The sequence below is a fragment of the Cygnus olor genome, chromosome 1, assembly GCF_009769625.2.
Source record: "Cygnus olor isolate bCygOlo1 chromosome 1, bCygOlo1.pri.v2, whole genome shotgun sequence".
Taxonomy (NCBI): Eukaryota; Metazoa; Chordata; class Aves; order Anseriformes; family Anatidae; genus Cygnus; species Cygnus olor.
In genome coordinates, this window is record NC_049169.1 from 46,322,521 (window position 1) to 46,342,470 (window position 19,950).

General features: G+C 38.3%; 1 protein-coding gene across 4 annotated transcripts in view; it reads left to right on the forward strand.

Annotated features, from left to right (window-relative positions):
• The window catches only part of LOC121069879 (ankyrin repeat and sterile alpha motif domain-containing protein 1B-like), an 89,346-nt gene that overhangs the window by 60,186 nt on the left and 9,210 nt on the right, over positions 1 to 19,950 (forward strand). For 3 of the 4 annotated variants that reach the window (XM_040556413.1, XM_040556416.1, XM_040556400.1), the window contains 3 exons: positions 4,042 to 4,113; positions 14,310 to 14,396; positions 19,027 to 19,164. In XM_040556413.1, the coding sequence (XP_040412347.1) occupies positions 4,042 to 4,113; positions 14,310 to 14,396; positions 19,027 to 19,164 (297 nt within the window). The remainder of the gene's footprint in view (positions 1 to 4,041; positions 4,114 to 14,309; positions 14,397 to 19,026; positions 19,165 to 19,950) is intronic. The other variant, XM_040556410.1, reaches the window with a different exon arrangement.

Genomic DNA, 19,950 nt, shown 5'->3' on the forward strand with positions numbered 1-19,950 from the left:
TAAGTGTTGTAGAAATGACAGTGAGAGAAAACACTCCTACAACTCATCCTTCAAAAATGCCTGTCTAGTGTTTATAGGACAAATAATAAAACAACGTAATATTGAGATCCTTATACCTACCATAATGTTTAGTGCACATTATTTAAAGTGAGTATTGCCTTGCCTGAATTTTTTACACTTATTTTGGGGAACTGAAGTTGGGGAAGTTAGAGGTCATGGTCTGAAGCAGCATTTTCCATCTGTGAGATGAGGGCACATTCAAACCTCCCCTAAATTGATGATGACTTAAAGTACCAGTAGCAGTCAGTTCCTTCAGGGCAGGGAGTATTTATTTTTACCTCCCAGTAGCTGTAACTCATTCCCACTTCCATTTCTGGAGAAATGGAACTTCTTTCTACAGCTAAGGATGATTGGTGTTCTTTAGCTGTTATGCATGCTTGTGAAGGAGGGGAAGGTCTCCTGAAGTATAAAAAAAAAAAAACACATATTGAGAGACTTTTAAATGAAAAACACGTTTCTGAAGCCTTGAGTTTGCTGTGTCAATGGAGGGCAGTTCGTTCTTCTGCAGATCTCAAGAGGTGCCTCAGCCTACCTATTTAAACTGCTACGTTTCCCCTTTTGGCTTTACTGGACAGCACTGGTAAAGTTGCTGAAGATGCTTCCATCTACTTGGGATCCACACAGCTGCATCCTCTTTAGAAGAGGGCACCTAATGAAGCAGGACTGATATTTTTAAAAGGAAAGGGGCTAAATATTTTTTGTGCCTTTAGCATAACAGCTGGAGGTTAACCACTTGCCCAGGATATGGGTTTTATATCCTCTTCACCTGATGGGACTTGGATCCAGAGTGCTTTTTAGGATAATGCTCTGTTCACCAAGCACTAGGGTATTTTTGTGGAGAGCTGGGGGCTACTGAACCTGATTTAAAACATAATTCAGAAAGGTAGAAATAAGGAACTAACTAAGCACAAGTGAGAGCCTGGATCCCACTGAGGAGGGGCAGAAGGGTTGTTACAGGCCTGGCTCACTAAAGTGTATCTGTATCTTCCATAAGACCTTCATGCTGTAGAAATTACCACAAATGGAGTAACTGTCCCTGGTCAGTAACAGGAACCTCCCAACTTCCTCAGCAAGACATGGTCAAAGTCCACCTCACCTGTTCTTGGGCCTTCTCTCCCTGTGCAGCACCTGAAATTCAATAGGCAGCTTAATGACTTCGAGTTTTCTTAATGTTTTTGGTATAGTGAATGGGTTTATCTGAAGAGGGCCTCTTAACTCATTCCTTGATCCAGCAATAAATTCATAATTGGATGTAATCTTAGCACTAGATTGATAGGTATAATTAAGTTGGGATTAAAAGGAAAAAGGGACTATCAAAATATCCAAGTTAGCAGTGGTGAAGGAGACATCTTTCTTCCCGAAGGACCATGCATCAATGAACTGTCTTAGCTCCCTGAGCTGTAATGACCTCAGCTTTAGAGAGTAAAACACTGGCTTGGAAGTTAGTAATGAGGGTAACTTTCATTGTATCTCACTTCACTCTGTTGAACTGATATCCTCTACTTTGCTCCCACATGTTCTGGGTCTTTGAGAAGGAACGTTTCTGAAAGCAAAGCAAGTCAAAGGAAAGCAAAATTCTTTCAAAGAATTTCAGAGTCTTCTGACATCTACCTGGACAGTAGCTTTGTGATTTGTTTGTCAGTTCTTCAGTCCAACCTGGGAAGCATTTTTGAATGCCTGCAGCCGAGTCTTTTTGCCACTGTGCAGATGGTACCAGAGCTGCCCAGGTCTTCTCTTCCTTCTTCTTCTGCTGTGAGCTCAAAAGCAGTTTAGTGTGTTTTTTGTTTTTTTTTGTTTTTTGCATGATGCCTGCCCAACTGGTAGCTTTCAAGCTTTTCAAGCAATCCCAAATCATTGTGCCATAGCGCATTTGATAAATAAATAAATAAAATTGAAGAACTAAATTGCATCCTTCTCAGAGAAAGCTAAGGATTCCAAAGGTCAGACAGCAAAGGACTCAGAGAAAAATACAGTTCAACTCCACAGGATTTTGTTTAATTTTCTAATTTCTGAACTTGCTCTAAATCAGTTGCTTGTTTGTAAGGGTGATATCAAGCCATCCCATCAAATTAATGCCCAAAGCCCTGTTCATGTCACCATCAAGCCCCCAGCTGGACTCACAGCTGCTAGACCTACAAATCTTTCACATCTGTGGTCCTGTAGGAATGCCCTTCACTTGTTCCTCTCTGCCTGCACTTATCTGATAGCAGTGGTGTTGCTCACCCTTCCATTTATAATGCTCTGTAAAGTGTTACTCACTAATTACCATCTTGGCTACTGTCTACATTGAAATATTTATGCATTTTCTTGCAGGTCAGAGACTCCTGTGGTACACAATGTGAACTGAAGGCTTTAAAGAAAACATCTCAGTCTATGTCAAGAGACCAGAGAGTTGAGCCAGTACACTTTCTGTTCTGTTTGCAGTTTACATTTATCTGTAAATGAAGTTATATTTTGATCAGTTCTTGTTTGAGGTGAAGCTGGTTCACTCTCTGGTTTGGTTAGGTTATAGAATCGTAGGAGCATTTAGAGTAGCGAAGACCTTCAAGTCAAGATCAAAAGATCATCAAGTCCACCCATCAACCTGACCTACCAAGTCCCATCAATAAACCATGTGCCTTACTGCCTTTTAACTTAAACCACCTTAGGGTATTCCCAAGGGAAGTCAGTGTGGCAGAATGAAATGGGCCAGGCAGCAGTGGTGGGCTGCAGTATCCTCTGGGAAGAGGCTCCTGCCTATGGTGCTGGGTTTCCTCCTGGAGCTCACCTAGCCTGTTCTCGCCAGTGGTATGACTACTCTTCAACTTACTTAGTAGCTTACTTAGGATGGAAGACTTAAGAGAAGCCGTGGCGTTGAAGTGCAGTGGGAATGCAAAGAGACATCTCTGTGCCTGGGAAGGAGAAGATAAGGGGCAGCCTGCTGTCCTCTTTCTCTTTCCTTGATTAAGCCAAACCTGCATGTGACACTATATAGAAATACAGAAACATCCATGTGCACAGAGCTATACAAAACACATGCACATCAACAAATCTGCATACCTCTAGTGTATAGAGGAGAAATGCAGCCTATGGCCCTTGCACAACCCTGTTGACAGTAACAGGACCACTCTCTAACAGGCAAGAACAGCAGCGAGGACGTAGCCAACTTCATCCCTGGGGAACCAGTGCAACTCACACTTTGTTGAGAAAGTACTGAGTCCCCAGATCTACAAATCCAGAGGAGTGGAGCCTGCTGTTAGGGTGCAGAAGGGAGAGCTCAAAGTGCCCTCACCAGCAAGTCATGCGGTGAGGAAGATGCAGGTAGGATGTGCATGCCCTCAGAGGTGAGCAGGCTGATTGTGGAGGAAGGTGGCTTTCAGCGAGCTGAGCCAGGACCCAGCACTCACTGCCACCCTGTTCAGGTCCAATAACAGCCTTGAAATAATAGTTCAGGGTCAGTCTTTTCTTAGGAAGAAATAATGGTTTAAGCTAGTTTGCAGCTCAGATCTGTTTTCTGTTTGCTGACATCAGGCTCTGTTTGCTGTTTACACATAAAGTAGTTACAGATTGAGTACAGACAGGTTAACATCTCTGCTGCCCTTCATGTCCACAGGATTGTACACATAGCAATACAAGTTTGGCAGATGGCAACTAAAAAAAGCAAACTCTCCATTTTTTAATCAAATGGTATTTTTCAGATGGAATCTGTAGTATGTGATTGTTGCTTGAGTGACTAAGGTTATAAGCTAGAATACTTTCACGTGCTGTTTCAAAGGGCTCCATCTGGTTTAATACACTTGCTGTGCATTCCTGTTTCATAGTTTGATTAACATAATTTTAAATGATCTATCAGAGAACGGCAGGGTGGAAAAACTCTAAAACCATACAATATTAAATTGTCTGGTAGAACTATGGTTTTCGAGGCATTTTTAGTGCATTTCTGAAAATGTTTTTCTGTTCTTAAATATTAGCTACATGAAGTTTAATGGGTTTTTATTTTAGTATTTAGGTTCTATGCTGGTAAAAGAGTTAAGAGGCACAGAGTCAACACAGGATGCATGTGCAAAGATGAGGGTAAGTTAGTAAATTAACATGCTTCTGTAATCTTCATAATATTAAATAATAATAGCTGATGATTACTTGTACTATACCTTTTTTGGTTTTATAATGTTTTGTTACCTGTTTGTTTCTGGTGCCCTCACATTTACATTGGCATTCAGTAAGAGGCCTGCTCTGCCTTTTAACTTAACACCAAAATTTGGAGGTAGACTTTATTTTGCATGTTGTCTAAGAAAAGCAAATGCATACATTATATCCTTTGTTTCCTCTTGAATCTTTGAGACTGTTTCAAAGTACTTTTCACACACTTAAATGTGCTATATTGGTTTCTTTTTCTAAACAGAATTGATCTATAACATATACAATAATATATGATTATATATATTATATATGATAATAGAGATTGAATTTACTATATAAAACATGTACTAGTAAGTATGTTAACGTTACCAAAGTCATTGTTTTTTACGTATGTGATGTCTACAATCACATAATCATGCATGTGCCTTTACTCACATGAGTATTACCATGTATCATGAGTCATATATTACTTACCCATTTAATGACCAAAGGATGAAAAGGATACCTATTCAGGTTCATCTGTTAGTGGAAAAGCAGTTAGGCTTCCATCCATTTGGTAAGAATATATTATACTGTAGCTCTTTGGGTTGATGCTGGTTTGTAGAAAATTACTGTGAGGGTCAGTCTATCTACAACAAATATAATGTTGCCAGAAACTCAAAACACCAGGCCAGCTACCTGATACATTCCCAATTGTAGTGGAGTAAAAACACTCCTGGTTATAGAGATGGCAAACATATGTCTGGCATGATGAAATAATGAAGAATATAATTGTTTCATGATCTACTGAAGATGTAAAAATGTATAGACGAGGGAGTGAAAAACTTCATTTTATGGATCATAAATCTTTTAGACAAGATGCCTCTGAACACTAGATGTAGCATGTGGATCAATTATAAAGCTAGAAGACATGTAAAATTCATGCAATCAGACAACCATTTACTATTGGTTACCTATCTACAGAACACAGACTTCTGCACAAGCTATTTAAGCTAAGGGCTGGCAGTAATTCATGCTTACTGGATTGCTTGAAGATCCGTGGCTAATTACATGCTAATCATTCCTTACCTGGGCTTAAACTCCTCTTTAAAAAACCAACAACTTGACAGAGAGAGGATCTGTAGTCATATACACGTGTTCTGGGGAGATTAACTGAGGCTGGAAGTGTACCATCTTCCAACTCAGTTTTCAAACTGTCTAATGTAGCACTTCAATTTTTAAGGAATATCCTTATACAGATCTTAGGGTGGAATTTGACACCATAGTAGCATATGACACCTTCAGTAAGTTATTTGACTGAACTAGGAAGCTAAACATCAAAAAAGCCACTGTTAATAATTTATAACATTTTTAAGATTTTTTTTTTTGGAAATATGCTCTAAACTTGGCAAATTCAAATTACACACCAGAAAAACTGTTTGAAAACAAATGTAATATAAATTATAATTTTTCCATAAAAATAATGGAGTTATACGAACAGTCTGTAGCACCATATGGGGCACTTATATAAACGCTATTGCTGTACTGTTTATATATATTTTTATATTCTATTTTGAAACCATTATGCTGTGAGAATGTTTATTTTGCAGTTTAAGGGACTTTTTTTGTTTTATTTTTATTGCAGAGAGATTTGAATGAAACAGTTCTTAATCAAGATTTTATCTATCCTTTCAAGGTAGTCTATTTTATCATACTCCTATTCAAGTCAGAACCAAAAAAAAAAAAAAAAACACATTGACTTAGTGAGAACAAATTATTATCTTAGAGTAAGTTTGCCAGTGAGAAAAACGTATCTTTTTCCAAAATTTCTGCCCCAGTTGTATTCTAAATGTTGGTGTCTTTGAATTGGTCGTTCAGGTTGTCCTAAGCCATGCTGAAGTATTGATGTGATGTTGTCGTTGAAAATATGGATTATTTTATAATTCCATTTTACTTTAAATATACTGAAAGGGACATTTCACTTACTAAGAAGAGGTTAAAAGTTAGATACGTTATCTGACTGCTTCTCAGGTACTGAATTTTGTCCACTTGTTCAGTCTCTTATGTATACTCTTATTAATAAGTAAGGTTGTACACAAGGCTATACTAATGTGATACAGCACCGTTTAATTTTAGTATTTGTTTTATTTTACTACTTCTGTATTTCAAATACACAACATGTTGAACTTCATGCTGTAGTCTGAAACAGGCTGGGGGCGAAATACATTACGTGTAACTTTGTATCATGTTGGGGTCCATTCCAACAAATTTTTAATCTTTCTGGAGTCTGCCAGATAATGTTTTTTATCAGAAGGTATGAAAATTAGGTATCTAGTATTTCTGTCAATGTGATTTTTGCTTCTTCTTCAACCTAATGCTGTTCAAAATAGTGTTGGTATTCACTGGACGTTTTCCTGTCAGCAAGTGCACACAAGGATGAAAGCCTATCAGTGGGAAAAAATAATCTTGATCTTCCTTAATCATTCATATATAAAGAAAAGCAACAAAAATTACAACTTGCTGACTGCTAATCCCTCCCTGGTAGTTGTGGAGGCTTCCTGAACTTTCAGTTATTGCTATTTATGGTTTGGGTTCTTCAAAAGAAGCGTAATGAGGATATCCCTTGCTTCTCTCCACAGACAGGCTTACAGCAGCCTATTCCTCTTATAATACTCTTATAGTTTAAGAGAGAAGGGAGATCCTAAATCTACTATAATGTCTAAGAAAAAAAAAAAAAAGAGACAGATGTTCATAGCTGTCTTAATAACTCTTCTTGGCCATCCACTGTGCTTCTCAGCATTGTACAGCTGTATGCTCCAGCAGGGCAGATGATGGGTTTGTTTGGGGAAAATCATGCAGATATATTAGATTGAGTTCTATACAATGGTAGGGTTATATACGTTTATTGTTCCCACCCAAATTGCAGACTCTTGCAGCCATTCAAAATTACAGATATTTGGCAAGAACTGTGCCTATTAGAGGAATTATACTTTATTTTTCCAGTCACATATTTGCGCTCCAAGGATGGATTTATATTTTATGATTTCCTATTTGTTTCCAGCTATTTTCTCTCATAAACTCCCTTTGCAGTCGACAGTACTGTCTCCTTATCTCCTTTCCTCACCTGCTGTAAACTGACCTTTGCTTCTTGGAGATTAAATCTTGCTGTCCTGACCAGGAGAGATTTATTAATTATATTTGAGAGATGCCTTCAAGAACTTAGGAGCTTTCATCTTTCTCAGCATGGAATGGGAAATATTATAAGTTGTGTTTTCAGTCAGATTACTGCCTTCACTTCAAATCTCCATAGGAACAAGAAGAGAATAAATTGTGTTTACATCAAAATAAGGAAAAGGAATAAAGTTTAATTGCAGCTGGGAAAAGACTTGTTTTCTACAGTAGACTCCATCTGGCATTTACACATCTGAATTCCTTGACCTTGTAGAAAGGGAATGGTTTCGTGCTTACCAGCACAAGTGCAGCAGCAATGTAGACTCTTTCCTTGATGTGATGTTAAATCACTCATGTTGCATACACCAAATTGCACAATCTGAACCAATCAGCCCCCTCCCAAGAGAGAGCTGAGATTCTGTTCTTGGATCCTGCTACCTTCCCGAACATTGCATATTTTTCTTAGAAGTTTTCCTTATTAGAAAAGAGGTTCTTAAATTTCAAGTCAAAGTTCTGGGGAACCAGCAATGCAATTCTATTCAAAAAGCATGTTCTGACTTGAGAACAAAATGTCAAAGTTGGAATTGTTACAAAATCTGCTTCCCTTATCTCTGGAGAGGAAGATGAAGCAGTGAAGAGGTGACTCTCTGATAACAGAACAGTGAGATAGGGTCTAAGGCATTCCTTCCTTACTCCTTCCTACATAAAGAAGAAGTTGGATATAAATGACCTTCTCCTTGTTTCTGCTAATCCCTTTCTGCTTCTCAATCCCCATTTCTCCCCCAGAAGTAGAAGGGAGAACTACTGCCTGTCACAGGCCTCCTAGTGAAACTAGCCGGTAAAACACCACATCAGGATCAAATACCGCATTTGAGAATGAACAGATTCTCTGATCTCTGTGCTCTCAAGTGGGACCTGTAGCTCTCTATCTCTTGTGTCACCACTGCTTTGGGAGCAGTGAGGTCCTGCAGTGAAACAGGCGCATGGATTTTATTCAAAAGGGAAAAAGAAGAGGTGGGAAGTCTTAAAGACATTTGGTCCTTATGCATGTCTACATCATGCCATCCCATGTTCTTCAGAAGACTGTACATCTTTGAACTCTCTGGCTGACAGGAATCCAAGGTGCAGGAGGGCTGCAATGCCCTGTCAGCAGCAGATGAGTGTGTACAGATATTGCAAAAACAAGGAGCTCTCATTCCCAAGTAGATGAGTTGCAGGTGCATCCCCAGTGCAATGTTCATATTAATGATGTAGCTTGGAGGCATCCACTAATTGTAGAGAAGTAAACAGTTTTGTACCACAGAGATTACAGATGCTATCATATTCCAAGAGGTATTAAATTATGTCAGTGAAGCATTTTTAAGCCTTTTGGACTGTGAGAAGTTAGTAAATATTTGTTACAAGGCAGACTGCATTTTCAAAATTGGCTTCAAAACTACCAGGCCAAAAGCGAACTTTGTCTTTTTATTTCATCTCATGCATGCTGTTGCCAAAGTGATTCACTCAAAAGGAAATGCTTAACAAGGCTTCATAAGCCTTACATAAGGAACAGACTTACGGATCTGATAGTAGGTGGTATACCAACACATATTTTGAAGTGTGCAGTTTGATTCCATTTAGAATTAAGAGCAGCTACCAGTATGGGAAAGTGTTCAGACACTCTGAGTGAAGTCGATTCCAGTACGTTATGGAATAGTAAAATTACTAGCTGCAGTCTTCAGATAGCTATTAAAAAGTAGTATAAGACGGAATTAGGAGATTTGTTTGCAAAAGTAAAAAGCCAAGATGAAATTTTAAGATTTTACAGGCTCATAAACTTGCATGCAAAATTTATTTATGAAGTTGTTAGTGAGTTGGCATAGTTGAATAATGTCTTTTCACTGTGTATTTGCAAGATCAAGTATAATTACATATGCAGTAAAACCTAAAAGTGAACGTGGTTTCATTTTGGTCACTGTAGGAAAGCGGAGTAATCCAGTTATAAATGTACTTCTATGTACATATAAGTACATGAAAGTGGTCAAGGTGGCAAAGTAGAAGTACCATTGTATCTTGATTCCTTTTGTCAGAAAATAAATAGATGTGGTGAAAGCATTTTGAGAGTGGGCTGGATTACACCATATGCTACAATATATCAAGTGAACGTGTGAACACCTTTCTTAGACACCATTCTGTGTGCTTCTTAATTTCTTCTTCAGCTGCTTTGTGTGCATGTATGTGCATAGAGATACCATGTTTTGTATACCGCAGGCGTATTCAGAAGAGCTGGATTAATGCTTTCAGTTCTGCACAGAACAAGGTATTGCTGTGCAATCCTGTCTTGAAAGGATTAAAAGCCCTTTAGTATTTTATGTTATGTATATGCATGTATTTCCTTTTTAAAAGCAAACAGCTAGTTTATATTTCTGTATTCACAGAAAAAAAAATCCTCTGCCTCTTAAGTCATCATTGACTAATTTGATTTGGTAGGTACAATGGCTGGGTGGATCTCAAATTAAATTATCTGGAGCTTAGTTTGTATTCTAAATAAACATCTGGCAGTTCTGCACAGCCTTTAGCTCAAAATCAAAATACAGGTAGAAATGCTTCACTCTGGAGAGTTTGTAGTACTATAAAAATCTATTTAGAGTCTACTTGTGAGTAGTAGTTTTGCTTTTTTTCAGTGAAACTACAGAAAATTCATAAACAGGATTGGAAGTAACAGCTAGAACCCCAGACTGCTCTTTTTCTTCCAGGAAATGCATTCAGAGTTGAACTTGCTGTCTCCCTGTCTGGCCCCCTGCTAGACATGGGTTTGTCACTGTCCTGCATAGTGGCAGCAATGGGTTCAGATGCAGACTGAGAAAGGTGTAAATCCCAGCCTTTACTGTAAAAGTAAGCACCGTAATAACCAGGCAATTATGCAGAAAAGCAGTAGCTCACTTAGAAGGTCAGATGTGCTTGCAGTGTGGCCGGTGCCCTCCACAGACTTCACAGGCGCCGTGAATTCCAGCAGATGCCAGATCCCTCACTCTGAGGCTGCAGCAGGGCAAGTTCTGAGGGGCACTGAAGCCCTAAGGTCAATTTAAACCCAGACACTAACCTGTAAGAATTACCGTGTTGTTGTCCATAGATAGCTTATTTATTTCTCCACTGTGACCACTCACTCTTCTTGTTCTTTTCAGAGATATTCTTTTTCTTCAGAAAAGTCTATTAGCAAAAGAAGCTTTGGCACAGCAGCAGTGCATCAAAATAAAGGAGAGGCTTCTATTCCAAATGGTATTGATTCATAAGAAAATGGGGCTCCATGTCTTTTAGGGGGGTCTACGGAAGCTGAACAAATGTCACATTAGATTTAGGATGGCAGTGCTTTCCTCCATCTTCCCATATCTGTAGTCAAGCCTGTTTTATGGCACTTGTGTTTCACATGGTGTACTTCCACACTGTCATCTACCTATCCTATAGGAAGTATTTCAGAACTGGGACCAAATTTCACTGTATGGCATACAGACTCTCTGCAGAATTAAGACTCCTCACTGCAGGAGCAGTGCACTTGAGGAGACAGGACATGCACATCTGTCCCTGTGTGGATGACCAGCTGATCCTCTGGCGATGGCAGAGACAGGCAATGGCAATAAGCCTAGAATATGCTTGCTGTTCATCCAGATGATTCTCCTAAAGTTGTATATTAAAATAAAGAGCCAAAGTTACAGTCACCATGGAGTTCATAGTAACTGACCAGTTCCAGGCTAGTGAGCACTTGCCCAAAGACAGGGTCCTGTCACTACGATTACTTCTACATGAGATAAAATCTAGTCCTGCTACTCTGGTATGAACATGCCTTGCAGCATTAGACCATATGCCAACATACACATGACATTCTATGCCAGTCTTCAGCTGTGGGTCCTATAACCTTGGCTCAGGTCCATATGCTTTCCACAGAGTCAACAGATGGATGAAAATATTGTCACCTCATTATGTCCTCAACAGAATTGATATGGTGGTTAGCACCTGAAAAGCATGAGGAAAGGAAGTACTGATGCCTGTGTCCCTCCTTCTCAAATTCTGGTCACAGGCATGGGCAGAGATGCCCACTTGGCCTGCACAGAGGACCGAAAGAGCTGACCAAGAAAGCTGCGGGATGTCTGTCAACATCCTAGAGTCTAGAGCCAAAGCAGTTACAGTGCCTGAGCGAATGATGTTTATATTGTATCTCTGAAAACTCGCATTACACTTCCTGGCTGCCACCCTCTCCATTAAAAAAGGAATGAACAAACAAATAGTATGAGCTCACCATGGCAACTCAAAACTCTTGAGTAATTTTATGTGGACTTCAGTTAATCTGTCACTAGGAGTGGAGTGAGGGAAAGAGAGCTGTGTGTTTTTCACAATAGCACTTTACCAAGGATATTACCCCACTGCCCAACTGTTGCAACAGGCATATAAGCATAGAATTGTTTCCCGAAATCATGTTTGTATGCTGGATTGCAATCTTCCAGAACACCTTTGCACGAATCCTGGTTTTTGTTTGGTTTGCAAGTTGATAAGGAATGTCCACTGCTCCTTACCAGCTGAGATGGTTTGGCATAATAAATTGCAAATGTCAATCAGCATCTGATTCATTTCCTAATTTGCCTCGTACAGATTAATGTCATCTTGATGATCTATCTCACTCAGATACTGTCTTCTGTCTCTTCACAACCCTCAATAAATATGAAAGACCAGGTGTGCCCTAGACAAAGCAAGGTGAATGTAGAACAGATAAAGAAGATGATTAAAGTACAAAGTACTGGTCTAGATGAAGGAGGACTCTCAGGGGGCTGGTACAACAAAGCCAACAGGAGGCTTCACCTTTATGGCAAGTGGCAGATAGTACAAATTAGACCAAAAAGCTAAAATAAGTGAACTAAGTAGCTGTGTTTGTATAGTGTATGGGAGGAGAAGAGGAATTTTGCTGCTAAGGAGACGAGGAAGGAGATAATTACAATAATCAAAGTGGGAGACAAAGAGCTCCTGAATGTAGCTGTCGGGATAGAAAGAAGGGACAAAAGTTGGATGATTGCTGCATTGCCAGATAATTAAAGTGATGTTGTCATATTTGCGAATGTTTTGCCTAGATATGAGCATATGTGGGGTATATTGCTTGTTATTCTGATGGATGTATGTACTGCAGCTTCTGTGCAGTCACTGTCATGCTTTGTGTGCATTGAAATTGTATTTTATGAAGAGAGTCGGTTGAGATCTATTGTAGAGACACGCAGGTATGTGCTTTGCTCTCCTTTTGGCAGGGATGCCATTTCGTTTTCCACTCAGAGACATGCAAATCAGATTAGTGTCTTCCTTCAGACTTCGTAAGATTTTTCAGAATGTTTTATCATTTAAGCTTTCATTTTTAAAAAGTGTCTAGGCTCCTCGTAAAAGAAGCTTTCTCCAGGATAAATTGACACTTGACATCGTCTTGAGTCTCTTGTCATTTGATACTGAGAGATGCAATATTCCTCTCTGTTGTATGGATGGGTGGGGCTCTCTTCAAAACTTAATTAGAGGTTTTAGCCTTCACAGTACGGGACACTAATTGCAGAATGTGGTTGGATCTGTAGCTTTGAATGTTATGTTGGCAAAATGGAGCCTTGTTTGATTCAGGAAGAAATGAGATCTGATAAAGGGACTCACAGTTTTTTTCTTTTAAGCTATTATTTGTTTGCTGTCTAGCGTTACCATCACCTTTTTTTTTTTTTCCAGATACAGTCTGTGTTTTCAAGCTTAAATCTCTTTCTTTTAATTTCCTTTCAAGAATACAAAACCACTGCTGCTGCTTTTTTTTCAACTGCTCTCGTGATCTTTTTGGATGGCATTTCTAGACCTTTTGATGTGCTTGCACCCTCATTCTATGTGCTGGTATTTCTTCATATTTAACTGTATCTGAACTTAGGTTTTCCTCTCAAGAACATGTTTGATTGATCTCTATGATCATTGGCAGAAATTATCATGAGTGAGCGTTCTCTGAACTTCATCTACATTATTTATCTACAGTTGTTTTGTATATAATAGTTTTCTCTGTAATTGCCTCCCACCTTAAAAGAATTCAAATCAGCTCTAAGCTACGCCATACTTATTTTTCTTCCTCTCTCTCTTTTTTTTTTTTAGTAAATTTAGTCTGTAAACTAATCAATAGGCTTTCTGCAGAGAATTTACATCTATCCCAAATATTTGCCCAATCATTCGGCAAGAAATATCTTAGCTGCATGTCTCACGTTGAAGGCACACAAAGGTAGAATAGCATAAAAGAAAAATAGCTTTATACAAAGGTATAAACTGTAGGTAAGAGAACCTGGCACTAAGGGAATGCAGAATAAACCTCAGTGCTAATTCATGTGTAAAGCAGATTGCAGTAGAAACCACGCTGGAGGAAGTGCAGACAGTTAGACTTTGCAAGATACAACATCGGACTAACAGATTGACTGGCAGGCCTGGAGGGCTGCAGGGATATCTCATGTCACTAATATAACAGCAAGAAGGTAAGAGAGAGAGTGAAATATTCCTAAATAACAACTAATTGCAGCAAAGAAGTAGTTCTACAAAAAAAACACTGCATTGTAAATTTTTACAGCTGGGAAGGACAGGGAGAGGTGAGGCGGAGCTGAATGGGGCACATCAGATGGATGTGTTAAACATGAATATTTTGGGAAATCCTTGACTGGTCACTTTAAATATAGCAAACTTACTTCATTCTCTTCCCATGGTACTAAGAAAAAAGAAAGTTTTTATCATTCTTGCAATAAACTGCAGGACTCTGCAGTTCTTGCATCCTTGCAATAAACTGTGGAATTTTGTAACTTCAAAGCAGCTATTTCAAAAGCCCAGAACACAGTCAGCTCAAGAAAAAGTCAAATACTTGGACAAGTACCTATTGTTTAACTGAAGCATTTTGTCAGAAGAAGAAAAGATCGCTGTTCTTGCAATGCAATGTAACTTCACCTGCATCTTCATTTTCGTTTCAGAAGTCTACAGAACAAATGAAGAAAGTGCCAACCATTGTCCTGTCTGTCTCATACAAAGGAGTCAAATTTATTGATGCAACAAATAAGGTATGTGCAATCATTGAATATCAGCCTTTTGTCCTCACAAATAGGAATACTTATGAGGCTGGCTCTGTAAGAACACCAGGCCAGAGAGGGGACAGATATGCACTTTGTGTTTCCTTTCTTTTTCTCTTCTCTTCTCTCCAAAATGAAAGTAATCTTATTGTCACTCTCCAGAAACACTGTCTGGAGGACAAGTGAGGCACACTTAATGGCTCAGTTGGAGAACATTGTGTCCAGCCTTCTGCTGTTAAAGGGCAAGCTCACCACAACAGACATTTGGCAAGGGGCCTCCACAGAATCCTTAACTGTGTTCTTCTCTATGCAATTCCTTAAATACACAGAAAATATATACATATTTGTTGGTCTATATAATTTTTGTCTAAAAATACGAATGTAAAGATGTTTCAATAAACAATGAAGATGCAAGGTTTTATCCAGGGCCAGCCATTGTAAGAATAAGAAACATGAGCCGTGAGTGTACTTTTCAAATGTTAGAGCCTCTCTGACAGCTATGTTCCTAGTAGTAGCCATTTGACTCACTGAACGCCAGCAGCTTCTTCACAGTTATAATTCCATATTTTGTTCATCTTTCTATGTGGCAATGCTCCTGTGCTTTGCTTCTTACATTTCAAAATACAGACAACATATCTCCCCTCCCCTTTAAAAAAAAAAAAAAGGACAGAAATTGATAGATTGGGGAACTCAGTGATGGACAGAACAATGGGTTATTGTTTAGCCAAAGTAAAATGTAAAATCCCTGTAAGCAGGAGTAAAATAATGCATGGATTTCTCTTCTGATGTCTAAGTTGGCAAGAAAATGCAATTCATACTGATGCTTGCATATGAATAGAAATGATTATTTTTTTCCTGTTGTGTGACTAAAATGCACTACACAATATAAAAAGTAAGTCAGGCAACCCAGCTTCCTGACCAGATTAATAATATATATAACTGCTTTGTGTTGCTGAGCATTCAGATCACACCATACATCTAACCCAGTATCCTTCAAACTTGACAAAGCAGTCAGTTTTTAAAGGTGTGTAACTAGAACTGGGTTTTAAGTGAGGGGACAAAAGCAGGTTTGTGATCTTCTGCTACAGTTTGGAAGCCACATGCAGGGTTAGAAGACAGCATGAAAGAAAAACAGAGATGAAATTAGTATTATGTCAGGTATGGCATATTGGCTAGAGCAGAGAGGCCAGGGAATCCTGTCAGTTTCTTTTTCTCCCATTGCATCAAAATGGAGCTTCTGCAACCCTCATATCCTTTATGTTCTCTAATGTGCAGGGCATAAATCAGGACATTGTAATGCTATTAACTACAACTTGGATAAGGCTGTATTCAGCTCTTAAATCTCCTCTATAGTGTAAGGGACATTACTGCAATGTCCTTAGGTTAAACAAAATTAAAAAAATCAAGAGAACACAAGGAGCTTCCAGTGTCTCTTTGTACAGTGCATCTCGTCTTATGTATGAAGGAAATTTGAAGTAAGTTGGGCAAATTGTATTAGGTGCCTCTAGTTCGATCCCACTGAAAATTATGCCAGTAGTGCAATAGATGTACTTGATCAAGATAAATAATGCCACAGTCCTGTGTGTTTGCTCAAGTGGTAGAATGCTTTCTCTTCAGTTCAAAATCTGCACTGCCTTTCCCTTCTGTAAAAACCAGGTAATAGCCTGCAACCCTCCCAGGAGCATTGTTATCAGCCTTGTCCACAGTGTGCTGTACCCAATTCCTTCAAGACCCAAAACAGATTAGCACTAAGGTGAGATCCTATTCAGACTTGTACTGCTTCTGTATGAGCTTATAGTTGACAGCGCTGGGCACCACTTAGCAATAAATGCATACTTTTAAATGACAAAAATAGCTAGCAGTTATGTGCTTGAAAACTCAGTTCTCATGGCTGTTCATCCTTTTACTTTATGCCACCAAGCTAAGAATTTGTATTCTGAGTTACAGCAGGCAAAGCTTCAGGTAACAAAGGGGCTCTGACCTCATTCCACTAAAGCTATTTCAGTGACGCCTTGAAGCTTGGCATGACACCACTTTGACATGACACCATTTCTTTGCAAGTGAGGCCAGAAAGAAATTGCTGCTTAGAAAAAAGCAGACTTTCAGAAATTTCTCGTGGATCAGAGCTAACCCTAACTTCAGGATAATTTCTGCAAAGAGAGGGATTGCCTGACACAAGGTAGGCAAGCAAGGGGAATGTTGCTTATCAAAAACTTGATCTCTCAGGGGTATTTCCTTGGCAGAAGCAGAACTGACTTTCAACTTCCCTTCTTTTTTCAGAAGCTCTGAAGGTTGCTCTCAACAAACTGAGTAACAATTTTAGAACAACAATTTTTCATTGTCGGTCAGTGCCAGAGGAGTGCACCCAGAAGAGCAAACTGGTTCATAACCTTACAATTTCTATAGTCTAAGACTATAGGTCTACTGGAGTAGTGACCCTAGGAAACAGTAAACGCATGCACCGAAAACATTGTTAACTTGGAAAGGAGATCACAGCATAATCCTGTAGAAGCTAGGGAAAAGCCTATTTCACTACTAATGTTCATCCTCAAGATTTATTTTAGGCACACCTTATTTTATTCAAAACAAAGTTGATAATGGCTATGTTTCCAAACTTCACTTGGTTTAACGTTAAAATAAGCTCTAAAGCACAAACCCGTGTCAACCCCAGGTCACCTAGGAAAAGTTTCAGCATGGCAGAGCTCTTTTCGTCTGGTTGCTCTGTGAGTTGTGATTTAACATAAATATTTCACACGATTTTAACACCTTCCAAGCGTTAATTCTTTCTGCTTATTAAACTACAATGTTGACACTACAACGTCAATGACAATATATTACAGCTATATCTGTAATCTTAAAGGGATATCTAAATCCCTGGTTTTGGTATAATTATAATTCTCATCAAAATCTTTACTGAGGGTAAAAGTTATCAATTTAAGAACAAAGTAACTAAAATGTTTAAAGTAACATAAAAAGCCAATGGTCGTTAAGCAGAGATTATACGTGTCATTATAAACTGGCATATATTGAAACATAAGTAATGTTTTTGTCATTTTTATGAATAATGCATTAAACAGAAATAATCAAGTATGTTGCAACAATTTAAGATTAAGAGGATTATTTTGTGTCTTCAGTAAGCATTTCCTTATCATGTTTTTTCTGTAATTTGAAATCTGGAATGCTTTTTATTAAGATTTTTCCCAACCCATTATTTCTTCAATTAGATATATTAATACATCTTTTAGAAAACTTGACACCTACATACAAGAGGGAAAGTTGCCACTTAGCAAATGAAAGAAGATATGGCAAAGCATCCTAAGTAACTTAGTTGTATATATTTCCTGTACTTAAAAAAAAAAAAAAAAGGAGGAGGAGGGGAGTTGGAAAGGAAAAGAGGAAAAGACAAGGGTGAGGGAAAAACAGAGATGCTCAGAGATTGTTTTAACTTGAACAGATGCCACTAAGGCAACAGTGAAATGTAGAGCTGTGAGGGACTGTGACACTACAGATGTCATGTGTTCTTTGGTGCAATAGAGATGTCATACTGCAGCAGGCTTGTTCTCTTTCTTTGTTATTTTTTTGTTTGTTTGCTTTGTGGAAAAGCCGTAGCTACAGTCAGGAGGGCCACAATTCAGAAGATCATATAAACTAACCTCTAAGGAAATTCCTATTTGATGAGTCGTTCTTCTGTTAAATTATTTGAAATGTGTTTGTCGAAGAAGCAAGGCCTAATCATAAGCCACTATGCAGTATCTTCTTCTCTGGCTTCATGGTTCCTTTGGCCTGAACACAATAATTACATATCAGTAATTTATGTAATGAATATTCATAATTTTCTTCAAAGCTTTAGACAGCTTTTTATTTATTTATTTATTTCATCAGACAGCCACACCCCACCTCTATCTCAGTCATATGCTGTAGCTTACATTGGCTGTTGCAAGTAGTGTTGCTCAGTGCATGAACAGTTTAATATTTCTAAATCTCTTACAGGATGCTGTTGTTGCTAAGTGGAGAAAAGTTGCCAGATCCTTCTATAGTTAAACTTCTTGCTAAGCAGAAACCTTTCAAGAGCTCAGGGTTTTAATTAGAAATGATGATGCTTTGTTTTGTTTTCTTGAAACAATGTATCTGAATTTTATCAAACACCACATGCAAAAAAAAAAAAAAGAAATGGATATTGAGCCTGTTGGGTTTCAACGGATCCTGTCTTGAAAACCATGTAGCCTGAAAGAGTGTGAGGTAGTGACCATCAGACAGAAAACCAGCAGCACTGGAAAATGCTTGTATAGTGCTCTGAAACTGTATTTACAGCCCTATGCCAGAAAGATGTCTTTTTGTCAAAAATACTGCATAAACTGTATAAAACCCAAGCAAAATCATAGGGAAGACCGTAGAATGCACTTGTTGCCTACCAGCTTATTGACAGTTTTAGTTATTGTTGGAGAGGATCAAAACTGAAATGAAATGTATAAGCTCACACATGGAGCGTATTAAATCTCTTCTTAGTAAGAAACTTCTGAAATACTTCAGCACAGTAGGTGAATGTAAATACAAATCTAAAAGCAAGCTTTTTGCAGCTTTTACATGTAATTCCTAAATTGATTGATTTTTTTTTGAACAGAATATTATTGCTGAACATGAAATCCGTAACATTTCCTGTGCTGCACAAGACCCTGAAGACCTTTCTACATTTGCGTACATCACTAAAGACTTGAAGACTAATCACCACTACTGCCATGTATTCACTGCGTTTGATGTGGTCAGTTTATAGAAGATACTTCCTTTAATAATGCTTTGTAATAGTTATAGTTCTTTAATTCTGTTAAATCATTTTCAGGCTATATAGTGATTAATAGAAGGTATTGTTCATTTACCACATGAAAATACTAATCTATTATGAGGTAGTAAACGAACATTTTTGGAGAAAAGCAAAGATTTTCTTTGATACTACCTTATTTCACATCTGAAATAATTCACCTCTGTAATTACAGATTTTTACTGTAACTTTAGTGAGTAGCACAAGAGAAATTTGAAATGCTATTGAAACAAAAATTATTCAAAAACATTAATATAGTATAACATGTATGAATTCTTGAAACATGTTTACAAGTGAGTCTTGACACACAAGTCTTCTAATCTCCACTATAGCTTTCCAAGAAGTTCACAAAAAGCACTTTTGACCACCCAGTCTGAAATTTCAGCACGTAGCACATAAATCAGAAATGGATCAATATTCGTTACATTCAGTGCTTAGTCCTGCTGAAAGGCTGACTCAAGAGGTAGCTTAAACTAAGTTTGCATTTTGGACTATGTTCCACCGCCTGCAAAGTCAAGGAAGGACTGGTTTGGTGACTTCCAGCTTTTTGGCTTTTACCCTCATCAGTCTCTCCAAACCAACCAACAAAGGGTGAGAGGGAAAAACACTTTATTGTGGAGGCCTTTGGAAACATCCCATGTTCATGATGTGGATGTGGTCTGCTTTTTGGACAGAGATCAGATGTTATCTCAGTAAGTGATTTCTTTGGATTTCTTAGCCCAGCTGCTC